This window comes from Monocercomonoides exilis (genome assembly GCF_001643675.1).
Source record: "Monocercomonoides exilis strain PA203 chromosome Unknown scaffold4-2303458, whole genome shotgun sequence".
Taxonomy (NCBI): domain Eukaryota; phylum Preaxostyla; order Oxymonadida; family Polymastigidae; genus Monocercomonoides; species Monocercomonoides exilis.
Window position 1 is genome coordinate 1858637 of NW_027150549.1, and position 15828 is coordinate 1874464.

The 15828-nt window shown below is 43.3% G+C and overlaps 2 protein-coding genes across 2 annotated transcripts; both read right to left on the minus strand.

Annotated features, from left to right (window-relative positions):
• Nucleotides 1-1250: 1250 nt before the first annotated feature.
• Nucleotides 1251-9911, minus strand: MONOS_6890 (putative CoA-substrate-specific enzyme activase; the record flags this gene model as incomplete). The annotated part of the gene is made up of 1 exon (XM_067877163.1): nucleotides 1251-9911. One exon carries the CDS (start codon nucleotides 9909-9911, stop codon nucleotides 2124-2126), a length of 7788 nt encoding a protein of 2595 aa, XP_067734872.1. The 3' UTR covers nucleotides 1251-2123.
• A 106-nt stretch (nucleotides 9912-10017) lies between these two features.
• MONOS_6889 (uncharacterized protein) lies at nucleotides 10018-15422 on the minus strand. Its single transcript, XM_067877161.1, has 2 exons — nucleotides 14786-15422; nucleotides 10018-14609 (listed from the first exon to the last, which is right to left on the minus strand). The coding sequence occupies exons 1-2, from the start codon at nucleotides 15038-15040 to the stop codon at nucleotides 10194-10196; spliced, it is 4671 nt and encodes a 1556-aa protein (XP_067734873.1). The 5' UTR covers nucleotides 15041-15422; the 3' UTR covers nucleotides 10018-10193.
• Between the last annotated feature and the right edge of the window lie 406 nt (nucleotides 15423-15828).

Sequence of the window (15828 nt, forward strand, 5' to 3'; positions counted from 1 at the left end):
TTATACAAGATGATAACAACCACCAGATATTCATAAATCGATAATATTGATTGATCTAATCGAGATGGATCTATAGTTGAAATTCCATATTTCCAGTGAATGTTCATTTTTGTTTGGAAGAAATTCAAGTTTGAGTTTCTGTTTCTGTATTTATGTTTTTCTTTCAATTGCTCCCCAAAGCTATTGTTGATCTTTTTCTCTTCCCACGTTATTTTTGTTTTTTGAAATAAATGTTTCGTCCATTTCTATTGTTTTGTTGATGCCGATTTTGTCCAAACAATTCAGTTCAAATTAGACACAAATTCTTCTCATCAACTGATTGAATTTTTTATTGTTTAATTTGATAAATTTGTTTCTTTTGTTGTTTCATTTATCTCGTGCCGATACCAGTAATGGTACAAAAAGCACATTGCAGAAAATTGTGATATTTTGTGTTCATAAAAAATTATTTAATTATTCCAAAAATATTCCTTTTTGAATCTCATACATCGAAATGAGTAATTGCTTTTAACATTTCTCCATTTTTTGAGTAACATGTTGACCACGTTCTTATGTAATTTTTTATTTTTGTTCAAAATTCCATATTCTTCAAACAGTGAAAGGGAAAACTCGTCGCTCCCTGATCAATTAATTAAAAACTGTGTGAATGTTGGAAATTTGCACTGTTCTGATTCCTCTTGCATGGATTTGAAGAGTATTAAAAATTTTTCTAAGTTCTAATAAGATTATTAAATAATGTTTTTGATCAAAAATGAAAAAAATAATTATGGGATTTATGATCAATTAAAAAATTGAGTGAAATTTCATGATCGAATTTCGGCATTTCCCTTTTTGAATCGCTTCGTCAAATTGTGTGGATTAACGCTATGATATTACAATTATGAAAAAATTCAAACTGAAGTGGTACAATTTACACCTATGCTAAATATTGATCTGAACAAATCATCAAAAGTTCGAGAATCTGCGGTTTCGAATAAGATGGGTGAAGGTTGTTGCTCTAATTCAGCATGTGAAAAAATATTTGAAGAAGCTGTTGGGATCTTGGAGCTACTGCGTTGGGAACTTGTTGGCACACTGATCTGCATTGCAGTACCAGTTGAAGGTGAGAGTTCAGCTTTCAATGGGGTCTGCGAGGAGCAAAACATTTTTGATCACGAAAAGTGACATGACACATTTAGTGGCATCTCTCAACAAGAAGAGAAGAAATTGAATAGAAGTTTTATTGACAATTAAAATGTTATGCATTTTAATTGATATTAAAATTTTTGAAAAAAAATCGTGTTCCTCTAAAATCTTCATTTAAGCAGAAATCAAAATATTTTAACCAATAAATTACATTCGCAATAAAAATAACAATAAAAATATTGGAACAATACAAGAATTCAATTTACGTAGTTAAATGTGCGAATGGTTAGCAAAGATAAAAATAAATATTAATAAAACACGCCCAAAAGAAAAGACAACATAATATGTGAGTGCAAATAATTTTTTTTATAACATCAACAACGCTAAGGGAAAAGGTGATAGGCAGAATTATTCTCCATTGTATTTGCCTTTAAAAAAATTACAATCCAAAATTTATTGAAAATTAATATGCAAAAAGGAAAAAAAAAAAAAAGAAAAAGAAAAAGAAAATACACACAAATAATAATAATATTATTAATAAATAAATAAATAAATAAATAAATAATAATAATATTTATGAACAATGCAGATAAACAAATGTATTCGAAGATATGCCTACAAATAAACAAAGGGTGACAGTACTCAAGATAAGGGAAGGAAATGAAAAAGAATTAATGAAATTACAATGCGAATAACAGAAAATAAAATTTGTGAATGATTTTCTTCAGATATATGAAAGCAATAAGTTGAAAAAGAGAATGAGCAAATCAAAGCATTCTCGTTTCGGCTTTTCTAAATCAATTTGATGCGAGATGAATAAAGCACTAATGAAGAAAGATCGAAGAGACAGAACTATTTCAATTCTTTTTGTGTATGCTGAAAGAATACCAAACTTTTCATGTTTCATTACACAAACAAAGCAATATGAGACATCTGGCTACGTGTTTGCAATTTCGTGTCATCCTCTCAAAAGATTTCAATCGACAAATAAATCGCTTTCAGCTTTCTCCTTTTATGGCTGATGCGTTTGTCATAATCTTTGTTTCATAATCGAATTCAACTTTAGCTGCGATATCTACCTCACACTCACTCTTGTCAAACAAACAATTCTCAGACTCCTTTCGAACTGAACAGTCCGAGTTCGATGGAAGCTGCGCTTCTGAATGTATCTGCTTCATCGAATGAGGAGATGGACCAGTCGCCTCATTTGTATCATTACTCACACCCCCACTTTCTGATAAGCAGCCAGTTGATGAAGCTTTGTCACTTTCTTCTGCTAATTCATGAGTGACTTCTTTTACTGATGAGTCACCAGATACAGCCATCATCGCAGCTGTCTTCTGATTTTTCTTCTTCTTTTTCATGTTTTCCTTTGCCACAGACAGCATAAGCACCAGCCTGTTGATCTGGTTGACTTCTGTCCCGCTGGTGTCAAAATCAATCGCCACAATGTTCGTTCCTGGGTATCTCTCCCTCATCTGCTTCATGAACCCTCTGCCTGTGATGTGGTTAGGAAGACAGCCCCACGGCTGAAGCACAACAATGTTGCTGCAGCCGAAGTGCTCCACCAGCTCCACCATCTCCGCCACCAGCAGCCAGCCTTCCCCCCAAATCATCATCGGAGAGCAATGCGGCTTCATCATCGCAAACAGCTCCTCCCCCGTCGCAAACGGCAGGAAGCGCGACTCTTTCCTTCTGAACAGCGTGTTGATCGGAGAAAGCAGGCGCTGGTAGTACAGCAGCATCGCCTTGTTCCACACAACACCCTTGAAGTCCTTCTTGAACTCGTCGTTGAGCCCCAGATCGTCGGCCGAGCAGTAGCCCAGAAAGTCCATCATCCCGAAGCACACCACCTCTGCCCCCAGCATCTCCAGCCTGTCCACAATGAAGTTGTTCAGCGACGGCCGCATCTGCACCCCAATCTCGCCCACAATGCCAACCAGCGGCTTCCTCTCCATCTCCCTCAGTGGCAGCTCCTGGAACCTGTTGATGGCCTTCTTGCACCACTTGCAGTAGGCGTCGTAGTCTGTAGACTTCGCTAGCAGGCGATAGCCTTCTTCCATCATCTCCAAGCACAGGCTGTTTGCGGAGTCCCTCACTGCCTCATACGGACGAGTGCGTAACAAAAGACGCTGCAGCAGATCGCCCATCACAAAGGCGAAAGCAGCATCAATCAGAACCAACGGTGTAATGGGGAAGCCTGGGTGCTTGGCGTTCAGCTTGGAGGAAGAGGCGAAGGGAATGACTGGAGCAGAAGGAGCACCCAAATCTCGAAGGGCTCTGCGAAGAGAGGAGAGATAGTTAGGTGCACGGCAGGCTGACCCAGTTTGAGTGATCAGAAAGGCACAGCGATGGATGTCAAATAGAGGGCGATGATGGCACTTGATGTTATTATAATTATTACTGTTATTGGAAGAGGTAGAATCAAATGTATCAGTATGTGATGATGGCTTTGTTGGAGTTGATAATGCAGAATCAGAAGAAGATGATGATGGCGATGATAAAGGTGACAGGGAAGGTGTCAATGAAATAGAAGGAGAAGGTGTTGGTGTTGGTGAAGCAGATGATGAGAGCGAAGCAACTGCTCCAACAGAAGCCGACTTTGACGAAAGAGGCGTGACAGAGTGCAGAAAGAGGCCAAGGAAATGGTGTGCTGGGATGCACAGGTCGTTGTGGAGCAAAGAGAGAGAGGTCTCATACACCTCAGAGGGGCTGCCGATGGGCAGAGAGTAGCGGCAGAGCACTTCCTTGTTCCCTTTGGGAAGCCACTCAGGCGGGGTGGTCTCAGGAATGAAGGCGTGGTATCCTCTGCGGCGCAAAATGGCGAGCAGAAACGGGTTGGAGAACGAGGACATGGTTGGAGTGATCACCACGTGTGTCTTCTTCATCGTCTCTGTGAAGAGCGGAGTCACAAACATCTCACTCCCACTCGATGGAGATGCAAGTGGCAGACACGTGCTCGATGGATGAAGGGCTGGCTCGCTGCCTGTCGTCTTCACTGCACTGGAAGAGGAAGAGGAAGAAGAAGAAGAAGAATTATGCAATTCGTCTGCTTCAGAGCAGCACGAGCCATCTTCCGTCGCAGACGAAATTCCCGCAGATGGCTCGAGTGTCTTTGCATTCTCTTCTTCTCTGCTCTTTCTGTGCAATGCGACGTTCTCAGCTGAAGTGCAGGTGGTGGCAGCGAAACAGCTAATGCATCGATCGGGTGTGCAGACATCCATCGACTCAATGTCGAAGGCACTCATCAGACTTAATGCGTTCTGCGCAGATAAAGATTTCTTGGGAATGGAGGAAGGGGACGGGGTGGAAGAAGAAGAAGAGGTGGTGGTGGTGGTGGGAATAGAAGAAGAAGAAGAAGATGATGATGAAGTTGTTGTTGCAGAAGCATTCACATTATCCGAATGAAGAGTTATGACTTTAGCTTCATTTCTTTCCTTCATCTTTTTCGTCTTCTTTCTTTCTTTCTCTTCTTTCTCCTTCGCCTTCTGCTTTGCTTCTTCATACAGCAAAACTCTCTTCTCCACATCCTTCACCTCCTTCTCTCTCAGTTTCTCTGATTCTTCAATCAGCTTGTTGATCCTTTTCTCTTCTGTATGCAGCTCCTCTTTCCTCTTCTTTGTCAGCACAGCCACATCTTTCTCGCTCAAGGCAGATTGCATCCCGTTTCTCACAAACTCACTGTACCGCTCTTCTTCTGTTGGCAGCTTCTGTTTGTACATCACAGAAGGAAGGGCTGAAGAGGAAGAGGAAGACGAAGATAATGTTAATGAATCACTTGATGAATTCTTTTCATTGTGTGTAGAAGAAGGAACAGAAGTTGTGGACAATGGATCCATTGCAGGGAATGTAGAAGAGATGTTAGTTTGCTGAGAGAGAAGAGGAGGAGAGGGAGAGTCAGCATTTGCTGTGTCCACAACAATAGAGGATGTATTAGAAGAAAGAGGAGAAAGAAGAGAAGAGGATGAGGAAGGCGATTCTTCACTGGGAGAACAAGGTTTGACATCAGAGGAAGAAGGAGACAAAGCATTCGACGAAGAAGAAGAGACCAGAAAAGCAGAAGTTGAGAGAGAAATGTTGTCAGCAGCAGAGAGAGAAGGAGAAGGAGAAGGAGAGGCAAGTGGGTTTGGTGAGCACGTCTGAGCATTTTGTGCAGTTGGTGAAAGCGACGGTGTAGGCGACATGACAGGCAGATTTCCGCTGGGCGGGTCAGAATTGCGAGAGATGGATGTGGCTGTGTCGTCGATGGAAGAGGTGGAGCATTCAGAGGATGTGTCTGAGGATGGGTCAGTATAATCATGGGATGCCATTGCATTGACAGGAGAAGGTTTGATCGGGGCATAATATGAGTCAGGAATAGTTATGTGGTTCTTCCCTTCCTTTTTGGTTTCTTTGGCTTTGTGTGGTTTAAAGCCTGCTATTTGTGTGTCTCCATCTATGCTGCCTTTCCCCATCATTCCTTGTTTCCTTTCTTGTTCGCTCTCCTTCTGCCTCTTCTCCCACTCCTTCTGCTCTTTCTCCTCTTTCTCAGCCACTGCAGCAAGCAGTGATCTTAACCTGATTCTGACTGCGCCAAGATTTCCTATCTCATCAATCTTTATCTGAGTATAATCCTTCCCATGTGCATGCAAGATCTCGCTCACTTGATCCGTCGTGATTGCATCTTGTCCACAGCCAAAGGAGACCAGCTGGACAAAATGGAGGCGATCGTGCAGGGGTTCAGACAATGTGTTGTTGTGACTTGCATCAGAACTTCTGCTGCTGACTGATGCAACTGAAGAGCAGCTGTTCATGTTAACAAGCGCTATCTCTCTTTCCGCTTCTTCTCTGATACGCTCAATCAGCTTCTTCATCTCGTCTTTTGTGATCATCTCTTCTGGCTGGATGCTCATTTCATCTGCAGCTGAGCTGTCAGCTTCGCTTTGCTCTGTATTCTTATTGCCCTTTGTTGCCTTCTTTTTCATCTCCTTTCTCTCCTTCATCTCCTTCTTCATCCTCTTCGACTCGTAATACTCCTCTTTCACATGCTGCACTTTTGCATCTGCCAGTACATCCACCATCGCCTCGTGTTGCCTCGCCACAAACGCAGCTGCCTGATACAGTCTCGTGTGGAAATAAACTGGATCCAAAACTCTCAGCGGCCGCTGCAGATACGCTCTGCCTCTCTCGCTGATGCTGTCTTCACTCAGCACCACACAGCCCAGTGATTGTACAAGCCCAGCCATTCCGTGTGAGATCTCTCTATCGATGTGATAAGGCCGTCCAGCCAGTACAACGCCATGAATGGATGGATGCTCTGCCAGAAAGCATAGCGCTCGCTCTCCTTCTCTCGCAATGTCTGCACGGCACAAGTCCCACGCAGCATATGCCTCGCTCAGCGCTGCTGCCATTTCGCTCTTCTTTACAGGTCTTGGAGAAGAAGACGTTGAAGAAGACGATGAAGATGAAGACTTCTGCTCTGATTCACTGTTAGCAGAAGGCAATCGAGACAGCGTTGGTGCTAAATGCTGCATGCATCTATCGAGCATCTCGTCTGGCTGATGCACAGGAAGGAAAGGGTTGATGCACTCCACATCATCAGGCAGATCCAAGTTGCGTGGCAGAATGTCTGGATATAAAGACACCACAGGGCAGTGCGCAACATTCGTCGAGCGATGGCCTTCAGTCCGTGTGAACAGAACGCCCGGGTAGAAAATGCGTTTGCAGTGCTTCTTCTGGATGAGGTCGAGCACGTGTCCATGGATCAGTTTGGCTGGGTAGCACATCGTGTCTGACGGGATGGTGTCTGCGCCTGACTTGTACAGCTCTGCAGTTGACAGTCCGCTGAGCTCGACTCGCACGCCCAGGCTGGTAAACAGAGTGAACCAGAAGGGATACTCGTCATACATGTTCAGCACACGAGGAATGCCAATCACTCCTCGTGTGGCTGAGGCAGATGGCAATGGTTTGTAGTAAGAGAAGATACGGCGTTGTTTGAAATCATGTAGATTTGGTAGAGAATTCACTTTGATTGGCGTAAGAACTGTTGATGCAATTGATAGAGAAGGCAGCAGTGTCAGTTTATGTTGTGCACAATCATCAGCAGCATTCGCTCCTTTCTTTGCAGAAGAAGACGTCAAAGATAGCAGCAAACTCTTTGAGTGTTCCATTTTTTGATCTTTCTCAATCTTTTCCGCCCACAACACTGTTGATCCAACTGTTTTGCCTGCTCCTCTTTCGCATCTGTTGCCTGAAATGTGCTGTCTGCCATCAGAAAAGCAGTTGATGGTCAGAAGACAATTGTTAAGACAACCTCCACATCTGCGTGTGGTGACTGTCGATGTGAAAGTGGATAGAAGCGAAGGAGGAAGAAGCGAAGAGCGATAAGGCATGCACGACAGTTCAAAAGGAGTGAGAGTCTCAATGTCAGGAACAGAATGAGATGATGCAGAAGCTGAAGACGAAGCCTGCTCCTTTTTTGCAGCTGCAAGCATAGCGTCTCGTATCTTCAGCCTTTCGTCGTCTTCCCCTCTTCTTCTGGATCGTGTGCTGCTGTTGTATTTGTCTCGTGCTATCAGCGCCATTCCAAAAGCGCCCATCATTGCGGCGATGTCAGGCCTCACCACTTCTCTTCCAATCACTCTTTCCAGCGACCTCAGCACTGCATCATTCAGAAATGTTCCTCCTTGCACCACCACATTCGCCCCAAGCTCTGCAATGTTCTTGATCCGCATCACTTTGAACAGCGCGTTCTTCACCACAGACAGTGCCAGCCCTGCCGAGATATCTGCAAGCGATGCACCTTCCCGCTGCACCTGCTTCACCCTGCTGTTCATAAACACAGTGCACCGTGACCCCAAATCGACAGGGCATCTCGAAGACAAGCCAGCATCGGCAAAGTCCCCCACACTCATGTGGACTGAGTGCGCAAACGTCTCTAGGAAGGAGCCACAGCCAGAGGAGCATGCTTCATTCAGAACAATACGGTCAATTGCACCATCTTTAATAAACAGGCATTTCATGTCCTGTCCTCCAATGTCAAGAAGAAAGTCAACTTTAGGCACAAAATGACGTGCAGCTCGAAAATGTGCAACTGTTTCGACTTCTCCATCGTCCACGCACAACGCTGTCTGAATAAGCTGCTCGCCATATCCAGTCACTCCACTGCGGCACAAAATAAAACGAGGCGAATCAAAATCTTCTGATTCTTCGTCTGATTCATCTCCTCTCTCTTCACCTTCCGAGTTTTTGTGCAGTTCCGATTTTCTTTCTGATTCCACTTCCTTTTCGATTCGTTCCATCTCAGCGCAAACAGCCCTCACTCCAGCTGTGCAGCTTTGCAGCGGCTGGCCTTTATTCGAGCCGTATGAAGTCCACAGCACTTCTCCGCCAATTCCCATCAAAAGCACTTTTGTTGTGGTCGATCCAACATCCATCCCCAGAAACACTGGTGCCACTGGATGAGTTGGTGGAGCAAGTTCATCAGCTTCACTCCCTAAAATTGTTTCGCTTGAAGCTGAGTTTGACATGTTAGAATCGTCGTTCGCTGAAACATTTGTTGTTTCTTTCTTTTTAGGTTCGATTTTTCGTGCAACACGCAGTAAATACTCTTTTAGTCCGTCTTTTGCAGCCGAGCATCGACTATGGCGTTCTCTGAATGCTTCATATTCTTCTTTAGAAGCAAATAGCGGTTCAAACCGTGGCTTTTCAACTGTTAATTCCAAATGTCCATGAAGTCTGTGGCAGATTGAATCCCAAGTTGTCCTATGTGTTTCTTTTGATGAAGCCAAAGCTGCATCATGAACTGGGAAAAGATGTGATGCCTGACTTATATTAGAAGTTAATGAAGAATTTGCATGTTCGTATTCTTCAATTGCAGTTTCTCGCGCAGTGAGAGCTGCACCAATAGCTACAAAATAAAGAGAATCTTGTGGGAAAACTACATCTTTTTCTTCATCAAGATGTAATGTCTTTGAAAAAGAATGTCTCAATTCCGAAAGAAAAGTGAGTGGTCCTCCCAAATAAGCAACTTTTCCTTTAATTGGCCTACCGCAAGCAAGCCCTGCAATTGTCTGCATAACAACTGCATTAAATACCGATGCAGAAATGTCAGTTTTTGATGCTCCATCGTTTATTAAGGCCTGAACATCTGTTTTTGCAAACACTCCGCAGCGAGATGCAATCGGATAAATAGTCGTATGTTGAGATGCTAGTTCGTTCATGAGCGCGGCACCGCTTTTTCCTTGCTTCTGCCCCTCTTCATCCAATCGAAGAAGAGTTACCATTTGATCGATAAATGCACCAGTGCCTCCAGCACACATACCATTCATCCTCTGTTCAGTTTCTCCACTCTTTCCGAAATACGTTATTTTTCCGTCTTCACCTCCTAGTTCTATAGCTACATCCACATGATTCAATCGATGCTTTATTGCTTTTGTGCAAGAAATAACTTCTTGAGTGAAGGGAACATTGAGCGCTTGTGCAAGCCCAATTCCCCCACTTCCAGAAATTCCAAGATTAATAATTTCATCAGATGATCGTGCGCCCGAAGTGTGAAATGAATTGCATTCATCCTGAAAAGAATCTTCATTCAATGAAGAACTATCGCTGTTCGGAGACACGCTTCCTCCATAAAAAATCACACTATTTGCTTCATCAAGAAGTTTTGTTACCGCTGTTTTTATATCAGAAAGATGGCGTTCATATCTTTTGAATATTAACCGATAATCAGGGTCGAGTATAACAAGCTTTACGGTAGTCGAACCAATATCAAGACCAACTGAAAGAGATGTTTTTGGCGTTTGCATTTCAATTATCCCTTGGATGCAAATCCACAAAAAAGAAAAATAACCGGAAATAACTTACCCATTTTTTAATTATCATCATTTTGCGATAAAAATAAATTATTCCCATTTAACATAAAATTCATATCTAAATCAATTATACAAAATTCTGAATAAAGCTTTTGTTTTTTAATCCGTAATACGCCAATTAGAATAAAAACAAATTAAATTCTCAATAAGGAAGAAAACGGATAAAAAAATATTCACAATAATAAGCTTTAATGAATATTACTTAGATTCATGGTCTTAATCTGCGATTTCTCCTTCCTCAAGTTCATCAATATCGCCGCTAGCAGGGCGAGCATTGTTGCCTGCCCTCTGTGAAGAGGCCGATGAACTGCTTGAGGTGGAGGGAGCCTTCTGAACAGCTGACGCAGTTGAACGAGTTGAAGAAGAGGAAGAAGAGGAAGAAGACGAAGAAGAAATAGAAGAAGAAGAAGAAGAAGAAGGCGAAAGGGCATTCGATGAAGACGATGCGCCAGAAAACGTGGAGCGGCTGGGGAAGTTCTCTCCTTCATCGCCGCTGTCGCTGTCGCTCGCTGCCATCATCCTCTTCTTCCCAAACAGCTGATCAAACACCTCCTCATCTATAGGCAGATATTCACCTTCTGTTCCAGCATTTCCTTTTCTCTCTCTTTCTCTCTCTTTCTCTTTCACCAATGAGCTGCTGATGCCTTCTATTGCTTCTTTTGCAGGCCTTCCCTTGTTGTGGTACTTGCTGTAGGATTCATCTGCACGGCGTGGTTCATTGCGCCTTCTGCTTCGATGAGAAGATGGAGAATGAGAGAGAGAGCGAGAGAGAGAACGAGAGAGAGAATGGGAATGGGAACGAGAATGAGAATGTGCACGAGAACGATAAGCACCGCTTCTCCTTCTCTTTCTGGCTGGATGTTCTTCATCACTCGACAGGCTGCTCTTGTCACTTGAGTCATAGCTGCTGTCACTTCTGCTGCTGCTTCTGCTTCTGCTTCTTCTCCTTCTCCCTCTTCTTTCTTTACCTTTTTCTTTCTCTCCTCTTCTCCTCCTTCTGCTTCTATCACTCCGTTCACTCTCATCAGAAGAGCTTTCGTCTGAGCTTCGACTCAGACTAAGGCTAATGTAGCTTTCTTCATCGCTTGTTGGGCTGCTGTCTGTAGATCTCTTCTTGCTTTTTGCACTTTTCTCCTTTTTATACTCGTCTTCTTTCTCTTCTTCGCTTCCTGTTGATGCTTTGCTCTTGTTAGCTCTTTCTTTTGCTTTCTCTTTTGGTTGTAATTTTGCCTTTGAATCTTCTTGATCTTCATCTGCATTGATATCATCTTCATCTCCTGCATTTCCACTTCCTTTAACCTCTTTCTCTTTTTCTTTTTCTTTCTCTGCTTGTTTATCTCCATCTTCGTTCATTTTCACTGCTTTCTTCGATTCCTTTGCTTTTGTTTTCTCCTTCTCCTTCTCCTTCTCCTTCTCTCTATCCATCTCCCCTTCCAACTCCTTCATTTTCTCCAAGTCAATTTCCTCTCTCCCAAAGCTCCTGCTTGGCGATCTACTTCTTCTAAACCTAACAGATGCTCTGCCTCTTTCCCCTTTGGCACCAGAAACATCGCTCAAAACAGATTTTTTCGGTTTTTTCCCAATCTCATCCAGGAGCAGCCGGTCCAAATGGAATGAGTCCAGAGAGCTGTTGCTGTCTGAAGATGAGTTTGAATCTGAATCTGAGTCTGAGTCTGAGTCTGAATGAGAAGCACTCTCTTCTTCTGAACTGCCTCTGCTTTTGCTTCGACTTCGGCTTCTGCTGTCACTTCTGTCCGATTCGTCGCTTTTGTTCTTCTTTGCAGTGCTGCCTGTGCGACGTGATTTGCCTTCTTTCTTCTTGAACTTTGATGCTTTAGCACCTTTTTCTCTTTTCTCTTCTTTTCCTCCTTTCTCTCCTTTACTCCTTTGTGAGTGCAACTTCGCCGTCTTCTCTCTCTCCATCTGCAGCTGCATCTGCATCTGCTCCTCTGCCTGCCTCTCACTCAGCTTCTGAATGTATTCTGCATCCTCTTCGACAATCGCTGCACTGATGGCAGCATCAATCAGCCGGAGAACTGCTACTTTGAGTGCAGGCGACGCAGAAAAGAGAGGAATGGCATTTGGAGAGGAAGGAGATAACAAATTGGATGCAGCCGGATTCAGCACCGATGAGCCTACAAATCCGTCGAGTGAAAGAGGAGAGGCTGGAAAAGCCAAACACAAGTCAGCAATGCCCAGCTCCTTCAGCGATGCTCGCACTTCTTTCTCTTTCGTCCACTCTGAATAGAACAGAATGCGAATGAAGTCGAACTCGTCAGTCCCGCTGAGCTCGTCCACCACGTCGTCCACAGACACCACTGCTGCTGCATTCAGCTCTTGTTCTCTGTCGAACGCCCTCTCTCTTTCCTTCTCTGTCTCCACCAGCTCATCCAAAGAGGGTGAGTTCAGACTGTGCCGGGTGGATATACCGTTTTTGCCATCATCATCATCTTCTTCTTCTTCATCAACTTTGTTATCATTTTCATCTTTGTCTTTTCCTTTGCCTTTGTTACTGTCATCTTCACTGCTGTCATCTTTCTCATCATCTTCCTCTTTTCCTCTTTCGGAAGAATCATTTCTTCTTCCACTTTTCGATTTTTCACTTTTATTCTTGTTTTTCTGTGTCTTTTTGCTTCCCTTCTTCTCATCCTCTTCTTCCTCTTCTTCTTCCATTTCTTTCTCTTCTTTTGCCTTCTTCCTCTGCCTCTCCTTCTCCTTCTCCTTCAAAGTGCGTATCTCTCTAATCGTTTTTGACAGAATTGACTTAGCTTTTTTCGCCATCTGCTCTTTTGCAGCTGACTGATTGAGCCAGCTCTCAAGAATAACCTGAACAAACGTCGTCAAAAACACATCAGATGCAACCAAACATTTGCGTGTGGTTGTTTTGTCTGTGCTTTTTTCATTCTCAGCTTCGTCATTCTCCATGTGATTGTTGTCTTTCTTCTCTTCTTTTTCTTCTTTTTCTTTTTCTTCCACAACATCCATTTTCCCTTCATTTTGATCAGCTTTTTCGTCTTCTTTTGCCTTTTGCGTTTTATCATTCGCATCGATCTCTTTCTCATCCATTTCACTTCTCTTCTCTTCCTTCTCTTCCTCCTTCCCTTTATCTTCCTCCATCTTCCCCTTCGTTCCTTCGCGTTCATCGCATTCTTCATTCTCATCTTCATTTTTAGCTTTCTTTCCACATCCCATTTGACATCTAAGAGAATCACTCAATTTGACATCCATCTCTTCAAATGCTCCTAATTCATCGATCTGACGCAGAAGCTGAAGAAATGCTGGTGATGTCACTTTGATGTGTGTGTTGAGAACGGAATGGCATTTCAGACTGAACGAAGAGGGGAGCAGCGAAATGCAACAGCGAGAGAGTGATGAAGGAGAAGGATGAGAAGAAGAGGAAGAAATTGAAGAAGAAGATGATGATGATAAAGTTGAAGTCATATTATCATTTGAATCCAAAGATGCATTTGATGAAGAAGAAGATGGCATAACCAAGCAGCTGTCCAGCAAAGCAGGTGATTTCATTGCATTTGGAGTGATCAGTCTGTGGAGAACATCACTCAACACAAGTCTATTTTGTTCCTTTGTCATCTCTTCCTCTTCTTCTTCTTCTTTCCCTTGTTCAAATGCTCCTTCCTCTTCCTTCTGCCCTTCCTCGTTCTCCTCTTTTGCTTCTTTCTTATTGTTTTCTTCTCCTTCTTCTTCTTCCTTTTCTTCTTTCTCCCCTTCCTCCTTTTTTTCTTCTTCTCCCTTTCCTTTCTCTCCATTTTCTCCTTCTCCTTTCTCCTTCTCTTTCTCTTTCTCTTTCTCCTCTTTCTCCTTCTTCTCCTTCTCCCTCTCTAACTCCACCTCCTTCAGCAATGCCGGAATCATCCACATCCACCCCCTCCTCTCAGCCAGTGCTAAAACTGCCTGTGAATACCTCCTCAGCTCATTCTCCATCTCTTTCATCGCCTCTTTGAACCATTCATACCCCATCACATTGTGCCCGAAGTGGGAGTCAACAAGAGCAGTGTAGGCAGAATGGTTGAAGAGAGGGTGACGGTTGGAGAAGGAAGAGGAGGAGGAAGAAGAGGAGGAGGAAGAAGAAGAAGAAGAAGATGATGATGATGATGAAGTGGAAGAGGAAGAAGACGAAGTGTTCGAAGTTGAATCTGTTTCATTGGAAGAAGTCGAAGCATTTGAAGAAGAAGAAGAAGAAGAAGAGCTCTTTTCTTCTTTTGCAGTGTCATCTTCAGCTTTGTTCAAAGAATCACTCTGATCTCCCCATGACTTCTCAGCTGCCTCTTTCTTTTTGTTATCATTTTTCTCTTCTCCTTCTCTCCCTTTTTCTCCTTCCCCTTCTCCTTCCTTCCCTCTTTCCCTGTTGCTCTCCTCAGGTGTTATTCGGATCCTCTCCAATTCCTGGTATGTCTGCCCCAGCTGAATCTCCCCTTCCACAAAGAGCTCCCTCACTGCTGCCACAAACGCCTTCTTCATTTCCTTCTCTTTCTTCACCCGCTCTTCGTGCTGCTTCGCTTTCCGCTCTTTTTCTGCCTCCATCAGCTGCCTCTGCACATCGCTGAACACACTCTTCCTTAAATGCAGGGGTACTTTGTTCCACAGCTGGTCATTCACATACAGATCATGGGCCTGTTGGAAGAGAGAGAGAGATAAAGAGAAAGAAAGATAGATAGAATGAGAGATGATGTGAAAGATAAAATGGAAGAGAGAAAGAGAAGAAGAAGAAATAGAAATCACAGAAATTGTAATCGATAACATTGATAAATAAATAAATAACAATAAATAAATAATCAAAATAATCCAACCATTTTGAACGACATTCTGAGAGCTATCCTGTCGTCCTTCAGCAGAATCTGCTGGAGCTCTGCCGCGTTTGCCGCATCGATCCTTCTCTTCTCCTCTTTCTCCTTCTCTTCAGTTATTCTTCTCCACTCCCTCACCAGCTGCTCCCGCGCCTCCTCGTCGCTCCCAAACACCTTCCAGCGGGAGTCAGAGAGGCATTTTGCTTTGATCTGTGAGTAGCGTGACTGAGAATTCAGCTCAGGGAAACTCGACAGCATCTCCACAAACAGACGCTTCTGCTCGTTGTGCTTGGCTTCTTGGATCTCTTTGGATTTCTGAGGAGAGGAAAGGAGAGGAGAAGAGAAGAGAAGATAGGAAGAGAGAGAGAGAGAGAGAGAGAGAGAGAGAGAGAGAGAGAGAGAGAGAGAGGAAGAGATGGATGGATTGAGATAGAGGCAAAGAGATGGTTAAGATGTGATATGATGCATTGTTATTGTTCATTATGACGATGGTGATGGTGGTGATGATGATGATGCAATTGATTTGTGAAAATGGTATCGAAATTCATAAACACAAATACATTTATCCATATTCACAATTCAGAGGAGCATGCAACAAAGGGGGAAAAAAGAAAAAAAAAAAAATCCAAAAAAAAAAAATATATATTTTTTCTTTTTATTTCTATTAATAATATAATTAATAACATTCAGCATTATTATTTCGCATATCCCTCATCTCATCCTCCCTCCTCATACCAAAGCCCACTCAGCCATGAACTCCTTGAACACATCCTTTTTCTCCTGCAGCGTCTTCAGCAGCTTCCACTGCGGTGTCTTTGCTGCCTTCGCAATGGACGACTCAAAAGTGGCTGTTTGTGGGTTCAATTGGAGTGACTCGAGCATCTCTTTGAACTCTGCCACTCGTTCAGCCAGCGGGCGGGCAAAGACGGCAGAGACAGCAGAGACTGTGGAAGAAGGATTAGAAGATGTTGCAAGGGAAGAAGAAGAGGAGGAGGAAGAAGAAGAAGAAATGGAATTTGACATATCACCAGATGGCATGACAGATG

What these genes read in the sequence shown, in the direction of transcription:
- MONOS_6889 (XM_067877161.1), bottom strand. Translation starts at nt 15,040, where the DNA reads ATGCTGTCGAGTTTCCCTGAGCTGAATTCTCAGTCACGCTACTCACAG. An exon ending in TCAGAATGTCGTTCAAAATG is followed by an intron (nt 14,610 to 14,785) that starts GTTGGATTATTT and finishes CTCTTCCAACAG; the next exon opens with GCCCATGATCTGTATGTGAA.